Raw genomic sequence first — 20,183 nt, forward strand, 5'->3', positions numbered from 1 at the left:
ATGTCATACCAACTAGCCTAAACTGCCACACTTCCAAGTTAATTCAGTATGCAACAGTGTAAACGATCGCCTCGTCAATTATGAAAACTTTTTGTAAACTGCGTTCGCAACGCTGTTTATGCTATTCTGCTTTCCTGCGGATGAACCTATGTTGGTCAGATCGGCCGATGTATCAGACATTGAAAAAGCATCATTAGAGTGTCACGAAAGCAAACTCCGGTCATTTGGGCATTCATTGCCGAGATTGTGGATGCAAGTACTTGTTCGAAAAAACGGCAATATTATTTAAGGCGCCTGGCATTACGACAAGGGAGATTACAGAGGCATTTGAAATCGCCAGATTATCAGACATGTGCGTTAGCCAACCTTCAGTTTCTTCATTACCTCTATTTGACGGAGTGGCATGGAATTTCTTGCTATGTCATGATAACGCAATGCACACGTGCTCGGTTCAACGATGTGAATCCACGCAATGTTATTTGTGTGGATGTTATTTCGGTTCCCTTGGTACATATTTATCGGTTCGTGCGAAAATAAAAGATCAGTTGAAAGTGGAGCTCTGTCCGTGTCAGTACTCTTCTACGTCCTTGTCTTTTCGCACTTACTCGCACTTCATGAATTTTAGCCACACCAAAAGCAGTAAGCCGATATGAAACGCTGTTGAGCTGATATGGAGGATGCTAGCCCTAAACACCACTACACAAATCAACTTCAGTGGATGGCGCCTAACTACAATTTACGTTAACCCGACATGACGGCTGTATCATTAAAGTACATACATAATGTTTGTAAAAATGGGTAGCCAGTACTGCAACCACAATTGACGTTACACGAACATTAAGATCTGTTTGAAAAGTATATCCGAGGCCTGGAGTGGCTCTGTAGTAGAATACTACATTGCCACGTAGAATGCTTGGGTTCAATTCCTGCTGGGACATTGACATTTATTGTATGCATTCGTCTGGCCAACGTTGCTTATCGCAGGGTTTTCTTAACGCTCAAGCGTTAAACTTACCTACGTGTGTTCTCGCTGTCCTTTAGTAGATATAAAACGTCGATGACCGGTGGCACATACCCGCATACTCGTGGAACATGCCCACCCCCGGAGACGTGCCACTGTTTTTGGAAAGTGTGATGACAGTCGTAAACAAGAAGTAGCTATCACAAGGCTGCGTTGCCGGGTACCAAATCTAAATTTGTATACACACAGGTCTGCTCAGACACCTTTGCCACTGTGCGCGTACTATGATGAACTTGAAACAATAGATAATTTCTTTTTGACTTGCAGGCGGTTTAACACATTACGAAAAACCCTTTTAGAAATACCTTTACGTGGTATTAGTAGGAATTTATCTGTGCCTGTCATTTTGTCTTTAAGAGCTTCCATTTCTGGGTTCTCTAATGCGACAGTATGCGTGGCCGTTCGGGACTATATTGATGACACTAATAGGTTGACTAATTCGTATGTTTCATTATCCTAACGCGTCTACAAAACTATACGTATAAAAATCAGATTATTACTCTACTGTAAGCATAACTTCGTTTCTTAATTTAAATAATTGCATGCATTAGATCAAGCAGTACACTTTTCTAGGTTATCAGTAATCTGTCTATTATATCTCCATTATTCCAATTCTGAAGAATGATTTTTAAAACCACTCGATTCTTGGCCAATCCCCCATGGTGGGTATGGGCCACGATCAATAGGTGACCAAGAACATGTGCGCGACGACATTGTGACATTATTTATGTCTGGACCAGCGAGTCGCATTCGTCAAAGCATCTTACCCTCCTGTACTCATTTTGGTGTACCCCAAAGTAGAGGGGGTGATCATGAGAGCACCCATACGTGGGCAGCTACACACACACACACACACACACACACACACGAGAGAGAGAGAGAGAGAGAGAGAGAGACGCCAAACGTGCTTGCAGTACGCAAGGAAATACGTCGCATTTAAAAACTAGTTGGCATAAAATAGTCTCTTTTTAAATAACCGCCAAACAGCACGGCCAGCAGTTCATGGTCGATTGACTAGAACCGAAGACGAGCTCGTAAATATAGTATTCTGGACCGGTGGCCGGGAAAACTCTGCCCACTATGAAATCGTCCAGGGGGGCCCCGAGCTTCCCTTCCCCCACGGCCGTAGTCTCGGTATACGACGACACGTTTGGGAGGAAGATTTATATGTGGACTTTTAACGTCACGTTTGGGAGGAATACGTTGCGTGCAAAAGAATCGAGACGCTCGAGCGCCTCGACAAGTGTACGCTTTTTGTTTTCGTGCACAAAAGCATGCAGCCTAAACATGTCATAGGTACTTTGAAGTTTCATAACGACATACCACGATTGTGGCACTATGATTTCGCCCTGTTGTAAGAGTTTGTAAAAAAAAAAAAACGAGAGTTGTCGTTCAAATATATTGTGCCACGTGTTCATATGTTAGACACTCGAGTGTGGTCACGTGATTGTGAGGCATTTAGAGACTGCGATCAAAGACATCGCAGTAAAATTAGGTCAGACACGAGTTGCGAATAGTGACCACTTCTTCATTCCCTTTTGGTTCAGTGGTTAAGAAGAAAATCCGCATGAACAGCCCTATACGCTCTGTGCCCTTATGTGCGACCAACTCAACTAATGCAAATGAAGCAGTTGGCTCGTGGACATCTCATCAGCTATGCACAGATTACGTCTGTCGTCTGACTGCGCTCACTGAAGCTCTCCTTAGATAGCCATTGAGGCTATTCTGTATTACGTGTTCAGCGAACAACGGTTCTTTCGCATTCTATACGTACCGAGCATTGCACAACCATTAAACATTATTTCACTGAAATCGTCCGAAAAGTGGCAGGTGATTCGAAATGGAGATACTCCGTGATAACGTTACAGTTGCGTTCGTTGATCAAGTTTGGCCCGAAAATTGGCTGACGAAAGGTTTCTCATCGGAAGGGGGGAGGCGGAAGCCGGGTTGCATGAAATGTTTGTTGGAACCGTCGTTTCACCTCGTGCATCGTCACTATGCTTGTCGAGAACATTATCGCTGGCTAAGAATCTAAAAAGCCTTATATGATAGGTCTTCAAAGCAACACTGATAATTGCGTTCCCGCTTAATGACCTCCACAACGCTTGCGGCTCCCATAACCACTGGCGCTAGAACTCCCTCTAGTAAAAATTACATGAAGCAATGCGGAATACGAACCCGAGAAGCCAAAATGACGACATCTGGTGTGTAATATTTTATGAAAGGCGCGACTTGAAGCAAGCACGTGCCCAGGCTTACGCAACTGAACAGAATTATTGGCCCGACTTCAATGTAGCCAACACGAGTGTGCGGTAAACAAAGACGCCAGCGCTTTCAGCGGCGGCTCCACCGCCACGCACTCTTCGACGCCACGAACAAACTACATTTAGGGGTACGAGTCGCAGTCGGGGACCATCTTTTTTCCTCTAATACTAGGCTATTATCGCCTCTCCTTCGGCCGCAGGTCGGTTAACGAGCCGTTGATGACCAGTCTGCAATTGGACGCGCTTTGGCGTAGGGGGATGTGTTCAGACGAACACAACCAAAACAGGCGCCCATAGGCGTATGGAAGACGAGGCCGCCTTGAAACAGGACGTTGGTCTTCTCTCTACCGTAGAATTCGTAATATGCTAGTTATACGTGCGCAAAGCTATCGATTGTCAGACCTGCGTAGCTGCAAACGTGTTCGACTGAATCAGCTTGCATGCAAACAGATTTCATCTTCAAAATGATAGAAAAATACTCGTAAGGAAGCTAAACTTGGCGACAAGTAAAAGAGAAACACGAACATTAGTAGTATGAGCAAACATTAACACTTTATTAACCTAAAGCGGTGGCGCAATGGCAAGCTTAAGCAGACACCGCTATGTGACGAGAAAATTGGGAGTCGGCGTTGTGCGAGTGGAAAATTGCCACGGGTGAAAGTCGTGGCTTCCTACAGCCGATCATTGACCTTTATACAACACACTTGTGAATTTAAAAACGAAAGACGGATAACAGACCAAAGGGTGAGTTTTATATTTAAGCGATCAGGTAATTAAACTAAGAAAAACATAGCGTTATTGCTAGACAATGACTGCTAGATTTAGGTTCCGAACCCGTGACATTACGAGGCACACCGCAGTGGACGGCTGCAGAAATTTAGATGACTCGGGGCTCTTGAACATTCGCCTATATCGAAGTACACAAGTCACTAGCATTCAGTCTTTATCGAAATGCGACGTTCGGTCTAGCAGTGCATGGAGGAAAAATAAAGCAGTGAGTTTAACCAGAAAAACTTCCAGTAGGTCTCTCTATACATCGGGGTATTAGGGAAAAGGAATAGAAAGAATAGATGAGACGACCATGGTAGGTCATTTGTAGCTTGAATAATAATACATTGGGTGTTACATCCCGAAACCATGACACGATGAGGGACCAATTTTGTATTCGTAGCTTTTATCTAGATTCAAGGGTTAAAATCAGAAAATAATTTTACTTGTGAGCTAGCTTTGTTTTCTTAAAATGAGAGTGATGTGCCATCGGTAATATTTTGTTACGTTTGTTTACGTTGCAAAACGCAAGTGACAGTTCGCTTTGTGCTATATGGCTGCCTACTATGTGAAATGTGGTTGGCTGTCCCATCTGTTTGCCTGGTCTTATAGGCCGATATTTACGTCTTTTGCACCCGCCTGATAAAAGCCCTCCTGGGGATTGCAGAACCAATAAACAATAAGATGAGAGGAAAATACAATGCGCTGTAAAATGTTACGACTGATCAAAATGCCTCGTCCTGTACGCAGAGGCGAATTAAATACCTCTACCAGCGTATGCACGCAGGTTGTCGAAAAAAAAAAATGACCAAGCAGGCCCCAGCATTCGCATGTTTTTAACTTGCATAGACTTGAAGCTTTGAACAGCTACATGATACGCACAAAGCACGCAAGCTGGAGGAGCTTTGTCGTACCAGGAAACGTTTATTAAGCCGTAAACAGCGCGGGAATGGCTTTCGCTCAAGGCAACATGCGTTCGGTTTCCGTGCAGACGAATACCCTGAATCAAAACTTTCGCTTCTTCCAAATTGTCTGGAACGAGGAGAAGCGGATGAGGAGAACCGCAGTGCAGTCAGTATTATACGCCACAGCATTTATTTTGCTCAATGACAGCGCTTGATAAAAAAAAAAAAAGTAACGCCGCGAACGAGAGAGTTGGTGCTCGCGTACCGCACCTAAATGGCCAAGCGCATACGAAGAACTGTCAGGATAAGAGGAATCGTAGAAAAAAAAACATCTACAACGGAGGCTTCGATTATTTGGCAGGAGCAATTCTACGAGGTAAGGGAACAGCTGACAGCGCATGAACACACCGAGCGTACAACCGCCTGCTCCCGGCGAAAAGGGGCGTGGCTCCTACGTTTCGTCCTGCAGTACGTTTACGCTCAGCGCGAACAACAGGCACCACAAAAAAAAAAAAAAAAAAAAAAAACGACGACAAACGGCGGTCGTGTTTCGTGGGTTATGCATCCATCTAGTGTGTGATTTCTCACGCACTGTATGCGAGGGTGAAGACGTACCGACTTGCTCAACTAGCTACCGCACTCGAAACGCACGACACGAGGCATGCAGGAAAAACGCCAAGGGGTACGAGGAAGTTCTATCGCAGTGCGTTACAACTTCCCCGAAAGTTTCACCGCGTTTGTCGTCGCTGTCGAGTACTTTTCAAAAATGCACGACCGCAATGACAAGTTCAGCAACAGTAGTCACGAAACTCTTCTCACCTGCCATGATGCTTCTCTTCGGATGCTGTTAATGTCTTCAAATCGCAGCGCCCAGCGATGCCGCACACAATGCCGCCGAGTAGAGCGCGCACCAAATATATCGCCTCGCTTCCTATCGTCCGGTATGTGCCGCCTTTGAGCGCGCGGCAAAACCCAGCTGCAACGCCGCCGGTTTGTTTGATAGCGCCGAACCACGTGGCTTTGCCGTTGCCTCTTCTCGCGTCAGCAACAGCGAAGGTCGGGTGGAGAGGGAGAGGCAGAAATGGCTCGACAGCCCAGCTGCGAAATAAGCGGCGACGCACTCGCTCATTCCCGCCGTCTCGGCCGTCTCGCAACGGACGAACCGAGACGAGAGCCGCGTTACGTCATTACCGTGCAGTACACCGCGACGTCGTCAAAACAGCGTCGTAGTTTCGGTAGAACGACGCTCGAGCATGACGAAGTTGTATATATTCGGGCATCGTCTACAGTTAAAGGCAAAGCGCGTGCAAGGCGAGGGAGGCAGAAGGGAGGCCCCCCTCCCCCCTAATCACATAAAGGCGGTTGCCAATTCCGTCCCATAACTTTACTCAGTCGTACCCTCGACGTCATTTCGTTAATACATAGGGTTAGGGCTAAGCACGTGTTGTGGCAATAATGATGACCAATAACCTTTAATACTGCATTCAAAAAGCTGCACTTGCTTCCCGCTTTTACCTAACAAGCTGAAGAATGGTCTTTGCGAGACGCACGTCATGGCTTCGTTTTCATTTTTCCATTGATTACTTTCGGGTTAGACTAAAAGTATGACAAGGGGGGGGGGGGTATTGTTACTGTGAAACTGGACCACTCCCTTCTAATGGAGAACAACGCGTACACCCGTGGTTTATGGAGGGACTTGAACCACTCATCGACGCGTTCGAAGACAATATAGCGGTCAAGTCTTTCTCGCAATCATCATCCTTTAAGCAGGCTTTCTCTACTCCTCGCTCCGCCACTACATAAGGGCCCGCCACTTCATAAGACACGTCATGTGGACAATTTCAGCGCTAAGCATTGAACCTATCAGGCATTCGCGCTTTTGAGTTCTGATCCCTCCGTCCGCTTGCGCGATCGAAAACGGACAAAAAAAAAAGCGAAATTATCTCAACGCGCCCGATATTCGTGCAAAACAAGAAAGAACAGTCGGACGACTACACGGCAGAGCAGGCATCGGAGAATGTTTACTTCTGATACCAATCGTATACGGACCAATAACAAGCTTATTCCCTTATGACGTCGCGTGAACAGGCTGTGACGTGACGGATTGTGCCTTAAAGAAGAAGTACACCAGCTGAAGGTAACTCCCTCGTTCTTCGTATATTCGGAGGCTGTTTAAGGAGCCCTTCACCTAAGGGCTTTCACAATATAAGAGTCATGACAGGCCTTTCAACCTGCATGCCGAGCTTCCTCATGGCTCTTAATCCTGCAGCTGGGAATACTAGCAGCTCTGTAAAATTATATCTTCATTCGCTGGTAGTGAAAAGGCAGTACCGTACCACGCGGGACTCACCAACTGGGCATCTCATTCGTTTAGCGCGTACGCATCCTTCCGCACGCTTCAACGACACAAGCATGATTTATTTTTATTCCCATTTCAATTATGCTGAACATTTGCTATCACTTTACCTCTACTGTGCTAACTCAAGCACCTTCCCTCTGAAGCACTCGACGCTTACCCGTAAGGGCTCCTGTTTTTCAAAGTTTATAGATTTGTCTTCGTCGTTCAAGTCTGAGGAAGGCAGTAATTCACAGCCGACGCGCTGCACAGAATCGCCAATAAAGGTGCAGCAGTGTTCCGTCTCTGGTCCCTATAGCGTGGCTGCCATCTCGCCTTACCACATTCTTCGGAAGGCCGGAAAGGCGCATCGCGTTCTCCTCCCCTACCCTCGCCACTGTAGAGGCCGGCCGGTTTGAGACGTCTAGACGTCTCTGCCGAAAAAACGGAGAGGCTGGTAGCTGTTCCTCGAGTTACTGTACTAGAGTTACTGTATATGACGCTACCTAAAGGTAGCATATACAGTAACTCTAGCTGCCCCTGAGTTGAGGACGACGACGAAGAGTGCGGGTATCCAAGCGCTTCTCTCTGTGCTCTCCAATTTTTTCGGTGAAACCTTCAGACTTTTCTGCTGCCTCGGCTCTGCGTCTTGTTGTTATGGATGCAGGGCCTTCTGGAGGACCGCCTAACCAGCAGTCATCTCGGCTGACCTCCGCGAGGAAGAGAATAACCTCACTCAGTGACAGCGAGGACACAGAGCTGTACTCAGCCGCCTCGGAAGACAACTCATCCGACGATGATTTCATTCCTGCCCGGAGCAAGAGGGCGAAGAGGAAGATCGTCAATGCAGCCTCGCCCACTTCTGCAAGTAGAGCGACTATGAAGTCAAGGCATGAACGCTGGCCACACGTCACCATATTCGTGACAGAAGAGTCCTCAGGAAACCTGCGACTGCTGAATAGGCAAGCACTCTCCGCTCTTTTGGAACGTGTGGTGCGTAATGAAATCAAGGACATCCGAGTAAATACGCGAAAAAACATATTCGCTATAGACGTATTCCACGTGAATGCGCTTGTACAACTCCAACAAGTGACTGAGCTAGGCAGCATCAAATTGCGCATCTTTATACCGATTGACAACGCATCCATAGTCGGTGTGATATACGACGTAGACATTGTGATTCTCCACGCAGGCTTGCCTACCCTCATTACACCGGCAAAAGAGGGTACTGTCATCACTCAGGTACACCACCTTGGGAAGGTACGCTGCGCGAAACTGGTCTTCAAAGGTGATTGCACACCATTTCATGTCAAAGTCGGACATTTTCGGCATCCTGTTCGGTCTTTTGAGCAAAAGCCACTTAAGTGTCACCGGTACTTTAAAATATAGGCCACGTCAAAGGCGTGAGTCCGAAATCGCTATGGTGTGCCCGGTCCGCAGAACCCTTTTCGGAATATGCGTGTCAATCCCCATTTCTTGTCGTCCACAGTCTTGTCAATCCACAAGACTGCCCTCGAATGAAGAAGTAGCGCGCGTTGCTTAAGCAAATGGTCAAAGACAATTCGACCCACATGGATGCTGCTGCAACAGTCCGGTGTCGGCAGCGGCGTCGGCACCATCGTTGGACGTCAAAGACTGCGCAAGCTCGAAAGGACAGCGCCACTTCTACTGCTGCACCATTGAGTCAAGCCGCAACAGGACCGACAAATTCAAAGAAGACTGCGGAGAAAAATATCTCTACAGAGGAATGGCCTATTCTTCCAAGTCGTCCAACGTCGGAAGACTACGCCCACTCAGAGGTATTCACCGACCGTTGATGACACGCATAAGAAAGATGACAAAGTCATAACTATGCTTCGTTCTCTCATGGATGCCATCCGAGAGATCTTGTTCTACGTGGGGACAACGTCTGCTCGAAGCGCTCTCAAAGTACTGGACGCCTTAATCCCAGTACTTGAATCGCTCGAGTACAAATATGGCAATCGATCGCCATCATTTCTGAGAAGTCAAGGAAGCATGCATCATTCAGTGGAACGCCAGTGTACTAAAACCGGGTCTTTTCGGACTTTCGCTGGTTAGTGCGCGTCAACATGCACCAAGTCATCAACACTTGTGAGCCCAATGTGTGTGCGTGCTCTCCTCTCTCTCTCTCTCTTTTTCCCTCTTTCAAACTCCCTCGTCCCTTTCCTCAGTGTAGGGAAGCATACCGGTCGTTCCAGACTGGTTAACATCCCTGCCTTTCCTTTCCCTCCTGTTCCTTCCTAGCCGCCCCCTGATAGGCGCATCACCTGTCGCCTTCCTGATCACTGAGAATGATCAAGTGAACGATATTGGCTTCGCAGTGACACATCCTTGATTCCTATGGCTGCACAGGTACCGGCGCGTGTGTATTCGTCAATTGAGTCAGGAGAAAAAAAAACCATATTCAATTATTTTTTTTCTCCTGGCTTGATTGAACAAACATGGATCGTCCCAGAGTGACGGTAACTGCTACGAGCACATCTCAATAATAAAAATATGATTAGACTGCCTACACACGAAACGAGGACCTACAAAGCGTTAAACTTTCCACACACAAAAAAAGTCATTGTGCGGGTTCTATTTTCGGTGAATCAATGGCGTCAGCATCCTAACCCTTGTTAGCCTTAGCATCCCGATTTCGCATGTCCTGCTCTAGCGCCCATGTAAGGAATTTTTTCTCTCTCTTTCTTTTTTAATCCGCCTCTTCGAGATTGTTTGTCTTGGCGCAGTGTATCCTTATATCTGACGGGAGCGAGGAGGGGATGGGACTCAAGCTTCATTCCTGGAAGTTTTCTATGCAGTGTTTTCTAGGTTATACATTCTAGGTTATATTATCTGTTCCTATTCCGTAGGTGATACATGTGTGTCCACACAAACCTACCGCACAAGTTATCTCACATTGAAAATTCTGTGTCAGTGCTCCTTTAAGCCTCCGTTTAATCTATTTCACTTCATTGACTTCACGGACACACAAGTTTTCAAGGTATTATCAAGAAACACAACGGAAAACCCGTGCCACTCCTGTATTAACACAACCGGCCCTACTAGCAATACGTATTTTTGGATTTTCTTTCTTCTTTCGTGCAATACAATGGCAGAGGAAACTCGAACATAATCTTTATTGACTGCGCAAGAGTAGGCTGAATGGTGTGGTCGTATAGCCAGTCACGTCCATATGTCGGACGTCGAGTCGCCGCCGGGCAAGCGAATCTCGTGGCCAAGCGATGGTCCATCGGGTTCGTCGGCGAAGTCGACCAGGAAGTTGTGGTCGATGGTCAGGCCTCCCTTGACCGTATCGACGAGCATTCGTATCACCATGCCACCTTCTCTGTGTAAATAAGCAAAGTGCTCCCGTCATACAAGAACAGATGGTTCTTGGTTAAGTCGCCTATAACGCCACCAAAAAAACTGAAAATGCAAAAAAAAATTATGCAGTCATTCTCACCCGGCATTTCTGCCTTTTCTACGTAATTTTGACGTCAGCCGACTATTCATGCGACGTCATGAGGATAAAGCTATCGACTGGACCACTTACGAGGGATATTGGCTGTGAATTCTCCCTTATCCCGTTTCGCCACTTGGCCGAACGTCAGTTCTACGCCGTTTTGAATCTGGTCCTTCTCAGACGCGAAAAGACTAGTGTTTTAGGAAAATAAAAGGCTCTGAACCCTTCCAACACATCATTATGCCTTCCTCCACTCAATCGACTCGTATATCAAAACAACTGAGTCCCATTCGGGATTCCTTGACATCTGGAAACGCTGTACCATTGTCTTCGTCTAAACACTGCTTATGGAAACAGCTTATGGTATAGCCTCGGTAAAGCAGCCAGTGCGCGCTGCAACTGTGGCTTCCTCGAAACTGTGGAATACATCTTATTTGAGTGTCGAGCGTATGCTTTTGAGCGTGCGCTCTGTGAATTCGATAACCCAAAGAACTTTCTCACTTGACTGTGTATGAGCCTTCTGGCCAGCCTCACGCTACAAAGGCGTGTGATTAAACTTTTACTGATGGAACACTTATCTGTACAGCATCGGTCAACTCGACAAGCTTTAGCTGCACAATTGAAACCATGCAATGAAAAGCTATCAATGCACGTCCTCACTCAATAAGCTAGAGATTCAGCCTAATTTTCTTCATTCTTTATTCTATTTTAACATCTTGTCTTTTTTCTCTCTCACTATCTCTACTATCAATCTAAAATCTCCTTCCCACGCAGAGAAGCAAGTCAGATACTCCCATATGCCGGCTAAGTAATGTGTGTCTGTTTTTTTTTTTCAACTAGGAGCTCTCCGTCTCGAATAGCTAGTGTGCGTGATTCAAGTGATTTCACGTCCTTTTGTGCGTTTTCGACTGCTAAAGGGGAGATAACAGGATGCTGCTCGAAGTCTCCAAACGCTGAGGGGGTTAAAGTTCAGTGCTGACATGATTCGCGTGTTTTATCATGAAAGCAAGGGTGGGGAGGAGATAGCCCCTGCAAGAAGTGTTGTGAAGGTCAGAAAGATACTTCTCTTTTCTTCTAACTTAAAGTGGTTTAATAAATAACCCTTTAGTGTGCTTATAGATTAAGTGGCGATTTCACAGCACATCTATCAGCCGTGCTGTCAACCAGCGAGATCACGTTCAAAATCGTTAAAACACGAGACGCAGACGCTGCATTGTACCGATGGGGCTCATTCACTCATTGCGAAATGAAAACGCTTCAAGTGTCAAAACGGGCTTGCTAGCGTCAGGAAGCTTCTCAAAGGGCTCCTAAACGACATCGAGTTCAAAAGCGAAACAGTATTTTTTGTTTGTTTTTTTGTTCACTCCTTCAGTACCTTTTTTTTCCTACAAACGCTATAACCTCCTCACCACTTATTTTTTTTGAAAACACGTGGAATAACAACACTAAGTATTTAGCCAGTCAGCATTTTGAGCTTTTAGACTACGTGCTACTGTCTCCGCTTGATAAGTCGCAAACGCAGAAGACAAAGAGATATCAGTTTATCGCGTATGCGAGACCAAGCAGACGAGATATGCGACTGCATGGCACAGCTCGGTAGGTGACAACTCACAACAGATATCTCTTGTGTATTGACCAATCACAAGCTTACTTCATCCTATCTCTTGTATGTTAAACAATCACGAGCTTATTTCATCCTGACGTCACGTAAACAAACAGCTGGCGTTACGAATTGGGTCGCAAAGACGGGAAACGCCAGGAGAAAATAACGCGCTTCTTCGCATTTTCACAGAAGATTTAGGGGTCCTTTAAAGGTGTTATTCTTGATGCCGTTGTCCGCAGTATTCAGGTGACCTCGAGCCAAAAGCCAGAGTCGTTATCCGGCTACTACAACGAGAACATCCGGGCACCAACATGAAACCAAAGTGAGGTCACTATGTCAGCATTTGAAAAGTCTCTTGAAAAATGTCAATTATCGCAAAAGTCAACTAAAAAACCTCTGATAGGCTAACTTATAGCACGCTTAAGATTTCGTTAAATGATTTCATGTCTATCTCTATGTTTATTTTTAAAATATTGGTTTCAATATTTCTTGCGGCGTTCCGCCTTTTTTTGCTATTTTTTTTCTTATTGTTGGATTCTTCACATTATAGAATGCTTCTACCGCAGACGGATAACAGAAGCAAGTATATACCCACGCTTTTCGCGCACATATCTGAGGCTCCTAAGGAAGGAAGGAAAATAGGGGGGAAAGAACGGCAGGGAGGTTGACCAACCTATAGGCAGCCGGTTTGCTACAAAAGTTTACGCACAGCAATCAAGGTCACCAAAATAGCACGGGCAGGGACTAGAGTGACGATCAACGTAACAAGATAGTCCGTCGGATTATGCACACACATCCAAAACGTGGCCATCGGATAGTATATTCGCATGCTCGCAGTGCGATTTGCATATGGCATGCAGGAAGTGAGCGCTCGGAGCCAATTCGCATGATTCATTCGAAGCTTCGCACGCATTGATCGCGGCCACTACCTACCTCCCAAATTTTTTTTGCTTTTTTTTTTCATTGTTTCCGAATGAGCTTCACACAGTGGAAAATAAAACAAATATATTAAAATACATTGATAGATTGATGTTTGTGGTTTAACGTCCCAAAACCACCATATGATTATGAGAGACGCTGTAGTGGAGGGCTCCGGAAATTTCGACCCCCTGGGGTTCTTTGACGTGCACCCAAATCTGAGTACACGGGCCTACAACATTTCCGCCTCCATCGGAAATGCAGCCGCCGCAGCCGGGATTCGATCCCGCGATCTGCGAGTCAGCAGCCGAGTACCTTACAGCCACTAGACCATCGAGGCGGGGCTGTATTGCAATACACAACAAATATAACATAAAAGTTACTACGGCCGTCAAGCAATGGTATAGCACATCACTTCTTATAGTTCTTTCAAGGTCAGTAGGGCTTCTGCCCTTCTAACCATAAACGGACACAGTGATTGGTTCTTACTACCTCGGTAAACCTCAAGATATTTTCTTTAAAATATGGCATTGCTGGTCTCCTGTCAGGATCACAGTGAAATCCAGCCATTCGAGAGCGTGATATATGCAAGGCAGTCATCATGACTAAATCAAAAGGTAATTTGCTAAATACCTGATTCCATGAGGGTCTAACGGAAGCTCATGTTTAATTGTCCTTTGTAATAAGTCTTAAAAATATACTCCTTCCCAACAGTGCAGGAAACGTGGCTGCAGTTGTTTCCAGTTTGTTACAGTTACAGGTTAAATTTAGCAGAACTCTGATGTGACTGCTGAGAATGCTTTAACACGTTCGGTAAGTGAAGAAACTGAGTAGCGAGTAGCTATCTCCAGGTTAATCTTCCTGTCATTCCGCATATTGCTCTCTATGCAGAATATTGGTGAATAGAGTCAGATTGGGAAGGAAACATAGGTCTTTTTCCAAGTTGAATGAACCTTTTAACTTAACTTGAGCTCAAATCGCAATAAATATAAATATGGTCTGATTTGACGTTGTACTAATCGTGACCTACTACAAAAACAGAATCCAGGAAGATTTGCGGGCAAACGGTGGTCGAAAGGCTTGTAGACGATTTCCTTAGCTCCGAGCACCGGCGTTGTCACGCAATGCCTCGATTTCACGCATTCATCGACTGTGCTTTCGGAGCGCTGCCGTTTATACTCACTCCCACATCTCTGGGTAGAACTGCTTGTCCCACGGGCCGTACAGAGTCGTGCTCGCGTACAAGCGCTTGCCGTCCAAGCTGAGTTGTAACATTTGGGCAGCTCCCCGCACGGGCTTGCCTTGTATGGTGCACCGGGCGGGTTGGACCTGCACCGAATCAGAGATTGAAAAGTTTAAGCGTCAACAGCTGAGCGAGTTGGTTCCGGTGAGTAACGTAGGCGAACAATGACGTGGACAGGGTAGGACGGGCCACACAACCACCAGACTTCATCGAAATTTCTTCAAGCGGAAAACCTTAGATGCCTCGTCAGATTCTGAAATTGACCGTCGGCGTCAAGCACCGGTGGCGGCAACACCAAGCGGAGCAAATAACTCATTACGTGTGGCGTCGCCACATGACTGATGGCGTCACCACGTGTGGCCTCACACCACGTGATATGTGGCCTTACACCACGTGATATATATGAAGAGAGTGCAGTCCATTGAAGGGTCTCAATAAGTCACTGGACTTCACCTATCGTATTTACTTTCATACTACCAGCACTCGTTAGCCCTGGCTAGTCTATTGTCATCCTCTTTGTTACATAATGCGCGTAGGCTGTACTGACACTGTTGATCGCGAAAGCTCTAGTTGCTGCAATCTATGGTGATGAAGGCGTGGTGATATGTAATCCTGATTTCTTTTACTTGGAATAAGGCTTTACATCATGCTAAAAATACTCAGCCTGCCACACTGATAAAGGAATTTACTAGGGCGAATGATGTAGCTATAATTGACTACCTTGAAACGCATATCGGATCCTTGTTACACAATGTTGAGACCTCTTGGCAATCGTTTGTTAGAACCATACGTCATTGTGTTGAAAATTTTGTACCGTGTCGAAAAACTTACAAGCATCGTGCAAACCCTTGGATTAGCCGAGAAATAATCCACATGAAGCGTAAAATTAAAAGGCTTCGCAAGAAACATGTGCCAATGACACCCCAGCTTAACGTACTGAAAGACAAGCTACAAACAAGCTTGGCACAAGCAAGAAACATTTTTTATAGTAATACGCTGACTGAATTTCTTCAGAATAGCCCTCAAAAATTTTGGAGGTATTTAAGCGAGTCTAAGACAGGGAGTAGTAAAATGAAGGTTAATGGTGTAATAATAACGGACGCTCCTACTATTGCTGAACATTTTAATGCATACTTCCAGAGCGTTTTTTCTCAAACCGATGATTATGAACTTGAGAATTCATTCGTTGACTCAGACAATGACCTATTAGTGACGCAAGAAGGCGTTTTGCACATGCTATTACAACTTGATCCCAAAAAACCTCCGGGGCCTGACGGCATTCCTAATGCTTTTTTTAACCGCTACGCTGAATACTTATCGGAATTCCTAACTGGACTTTTTAATCTTTCAATTGCTACGGGGGAAATACCGGCTGATTGGTGTATAGCACGTGTGAAACCAATTCATAAAAAAGGTGACCCCTTATCATTTGAGAATTAGCGCCCTATTTCTATTACGAGCAGTTGTTATAAGCTTCTTAAGCACGTTATTGCTAATTACGTCTATGAATTTCTCAGTGAACAGAATGTACTATCAAAGCATCAGCATGGCTTCAGAAGGGGGTTGTCTACTGTTACCCAGTTAGTTACAACTGTCCATGAATTTTCACGTGTGCTTGATGTTTCTGGGCAAACTGATGTACTGTTTTTAGATCTTTGAAAAGCCTTTGATAAAGTGCCACACGGGAAATTGTTACTCAAATTACAGCGTATTGGACTACCTACAAAAATTGTTCTGTGGATTCAGGCTTATCTTCAAGATATACGTCAGTATGTAGTGATTGGTAATTCTTCATCGACTGTTCTTCGTGTGTCCTCTGGAGTCCCACAGGGAAGTGTGCTAGGGCCACTTTTGTTTTTAATTTATGTTAATGATTTAGCTTCTCTTATTCCTGGAAATGTGTCTGTGCGTTTGTTCGCGGATGATTGCGTCATTTTTAAGCAAATTTCCTCACCGTGTGATCATGTGGCTTTGCAAGATGCACTTATCGCTATCGATAACTGGTGTCAGAACGGGGGCATGCAGTTAAACACTAACAAAACTGTGCTTCTGCGCATCACCAGGAAGCTAAGCCCTAGTCAATTCCACTATACTCTAAGAGGCACTAACATAAAAAATGTAGACAAATACAAGTACTTGGGCGTCACACTCTCAAGCAAATTAACTTGGTCGACCCACATAACTGACATTACCACTTCTGCATTACGTAAGCTATGGTTTCTAAAAAGAAAACTAGCATCTGCACCCTCGCGTACTAAAATTCTAGCCTATAATGCCTGTGTTCGTTCTAAGCTTGAGTATGCTTCCATTATCTGGGATCCGTATACCAAGAAAGATATTATGAATCTGGAACGTATTAACAGAAAGGCTGTAAGGTTTATTTTTGGCAAATATCGTAGGTTTGATTCCCCGACCACCTTAATGCAATTAAACGACATTTCTACTTTAGAAGCTCGGAGAAAGTTCAGTCGTCTTTCCTTTCTTTACAATTGTTTGTGTGGTATTGTAAAAATTGATCTCCCTGACTGTGTTAAACCTTTATCAGTACAACGTACTCGTCATGGTCATGAACATGCTCTAACCCCAATTTTTGCCCGATCAAATGCTTTAAATATAGTTTTTTTTTCCTAGAACTGTCGATGACTGGAATTGTTTGCCGTGTGACATCTTTCGTTCTAATAAGTTTCTTGGTGACCTTGAGCGTCACCTTCTTTCTTAACATTTTGTTTCTTTTGTATTGTTGTCTGTTGTTTTCTACAATTACGTTTTGATGTATCCACTCCTGCTTGGGCCAGCACATTGGCCTGCAGTATTGTGATATAAATAATAAACGTTACGCATGTTCTCACTCGAGGTGTATGCAGGCGAATACTGAAGTTATGGGCGTAAGTGAGATGGCGTGTAATGACGGTCGATGGGGCATCAGACGCAATTCAGCGCGGAAGATATAGAAGTGCCTGCTTTGTCAACATCGCTCTACAGCGCCGGTTAAACATATGAAATGTTTTAATAATATATATATATATATATATATATATATATATATATATATATATATATATATATATATATATATATATATATATATATATATAGGGAGAGAGAGAGAGAGGGGGGGAGGGAGAGAGAACGTTTTTGAAGAATGGCTGGCACTGAAGGTACATAAACAATTTGCATAAATGCGCTGTACCAAAGCAACTGCTTTAGTGACGTCACGCACCCCTCACGCATTTCAGGTAAATGAATTTTCCACGGGGTACAGCCACGGTCACGTCTGTGTAGAGTGCTCGAGCAGCCGGTTTTTGCTCTGCGGGCCGAAACCTTGAGGCGGTTTCGGGCTCTGATGCAGTGTGTCAGGAGCACGCCCAGCCTAGTTGTCAGGCTGGCCACGTCAGAACCTGATACTGCCCCAAGGTTTCGCCCCGCAGAGCGAAAATCGGCTGCTCGCGTGCTCTACACAGATGTGGCCGTGGCTGTACATGTTCGTGTCGCCATAGTGCTTGGTCGAAATATCTTTTTTTTTTTATCAAGCTTCAGTGCAAATTATGGCTTCACTGCTCAGCCAAACGTAACAGTTTACAAGGTACGACGAACTCTTACTTAATACCATGCGCAGTATCTACACAGTCAGTGAAGAAGTACTCCGTTTAGAACTAGTGACCCTAGGCGTGACTCCTGTATCACAGGAATGAGAGTTGCACCTCAGAATGGGGAGCTGAGCTTCTACTTATTTATTTGATTAATTGATATGTGGGGTTTAACGTCCCAAAACCACCATGACTATGAGAAACGCCGTAGTGGAGGGCTCCGAAAATTTCGGCCACCTGGGGTTCTTTAACGTTTGTACTTATTCAGTTGCAACCGCCAACAGTAGAGCCTTGGTCATACGATCATGGCTCACGCAAATTTTGGCGTGACACAAATACTATCGTGATCCCAGCCAAGGCCTATTATTCTGCAATATAGCGAAGTATGGTTGCTGAGAACTTTTTTTTGACCCAGCGATGTTTGGCACGAGCGTATGCTACCATGCAAGTTCAAACAGGCGCTGCCATGGAAGGCCAAACGCAGGCATTTGCGCTTCGCTGCCAGTGTGTAAGGATCACAAGCTTCTAGAAGAGGTCGTGGTCAGGGCGCAATCTGACAACTGATTAGATTGCGCCCGTTTCTATGTTGTGATACGTGCACAGTTCCAATCTTTTTCGGTGACCAGATTGTGGAGATCTGAGGGGTACTAAGTGAACGTTTTCGAAAAAAAAAACAAGTTGTTAGATTGCACCCGTTTGTGTTCTCTTCTCTGTCCTCATGTGTCTGCTCAAATATTTGAAGATGAGCGTGCTCGAGGCAGCGATGTTTGACTGTTCACAAGTGCCTGCCATTTCGATGCAGCCCATGTTCTCGCTATCATACTTCCTATAAAACGGGAACCAGGCCAGAAAGAGCGAGGGAATAGTCTTGGCGAAGAAGCTAGGCCTCGCAACGTAAACATGCATGATTGTTGTTGCCAGCTCTCCGATTCGCACGGGAGATTCGAATTTGGAGCAAACCTCCCGAAAAACAGTCACCGTGTGACGGCGATAAGAAAGTAACATAGAACAGCGGTTCTGAATTTCTAAGGCTTCCGTCATGTGCAAAGCGCTTCTTAGGTCACTTTCGCTGACATACTATAATGCCGTGAGAAAGTGTCGTGAGATTAGGAAGGGGCTGTCATGGGTCGTTACGCACCTGGTTCCGAGCACGCCTCGTATATTTACGAGTACAAGTATTATCACTGACGTTCAGAAACTTCACCGGCAATCATTCACAGTTGTTCATGGTGTTGCTACGGCCCTAAGGAAAAATAAGTGAAGCTTTCTGTTGTCACGTACTCATATTTCATGTTTTCTAGTGATACGAGTTACGCATGATACGAATACTTTTCCTTACCTCGCGATATTCGTATCATCAAGGTCCTACTGTACAGTACTTTGTGTTTCTAAGGGGCCTATATAAATAGTGGCAGATAGAGTTTTACGTAACGTTTCAGAAAGTGTTGCAAGGCGCCCATCAAAATTGATTGATTGATATGTGAGGTTTAACGTCCCAAAACCACCATACGATTATGAGAGACGCCGTAGTGGAGGGCTCCGGAAATTTCGACCACCTGGGGGTTCTTTAACGTGCACCCCAATCTGAGCACACGGGCCTACAACATATCCGCCTCCGTCGGAAATGCAGCCGCCACGGCCGGGATTCGAACCCGCGACCTGCGGGTCGGCAGCCGAGTACCTTAGCCACTAGACCACCGCGGCGGGGCCGGCGCCCATCAAAAGAACGCCCATTTTCATTCGTATGCTTTTCCTCGCATAAGCATGAATCGCCTCGAGGTTCCTCACGGAGCACAACGTCACAGTCGTAGAGGCGCGTCTAGGACGCGCTCCGTTCCGCCCCGGCGCACTGGCGAAATGCTGCTGCGGGTAGGGAGCCTACGTGAACGGCCGTGTTAAAAACGGCCGTTCATGTAGGCTCCCTAGCTGCGGGCGTGCCGCGCCCAGAAGCTGGCTGCTCGATTAATTGGGAGTCACCAGAGGCGACGACGCTAATGGAGGCACTGCCCGCCGCTGAGAGTGTTGGGCGCGAAGAAAATGGCGCCGGTCGCCAAATCCGTGCGCACGCCGAGT

General features: G+C 45.6%; 2 protein-coding genes across 2 annotated transcripts in view; both read right to left on the reverse strand.

Annotated features, from left to right (window-relative positions):
• Positions 1-5,947, reverse strand: part of LOC119171725 (methanethiol oxidase-like) — a 41,539-nt gene extending 35,592 nt beyond the window's left edge. The window contains exon 1 of the mRNA XM_037422540.2: positions 5,778-5,947. Within this exon, the coding sequence (XP_037278437.2) occupies positions 5,778-5,784 (7 nt within the window). The 5' untranslated portion in view covers positions 5,785-5,947. The remainder of the gene's footprint in view (positions 1-5,777) is intronic.
• Positions 5,948-10,415: 4,468 nt separating this feature from the next.
• The window catches only part of LOC119171726 (methanethiol oxidase), an 89,127-nt gene continuing 79,359 nt past the window's right edge, over positions 10,416-20,183 (reverse strand). Inside the window, exons 10-11 of the mRNA XM_037422541.2 lie at positions 14,464-14,609; positions 10,416-10,642 (exon numbers count right to left, since the gene is read on the reverse strand). Coding sequence (XP_037278438.2) covers positions 10,480-10,642; positions 14,464-14,609 — 309 coding nt within the window. The 3' untranslated portion in view covers positions 10,416-10,479. The remainder of the gene's footprint in view (positions 10,643-14,463; positions 14,610-20,183) is intronic.

The sequence above is a fragment of the Rhipicephalus microplus genome, chromosome 4 (assembly GCF_043290135.1).
Source record: "Rhipicephalus microplus isolate Deutch F79 chromosome 4, USDA_Rmic, whole genome shotgun sequence".
NCBI lineage: Eukaryota > Metazoa > Arthropoda > Arachnida > Ixodida > Ixodidae > Rhipicephalus > Rhipicephalus microplus.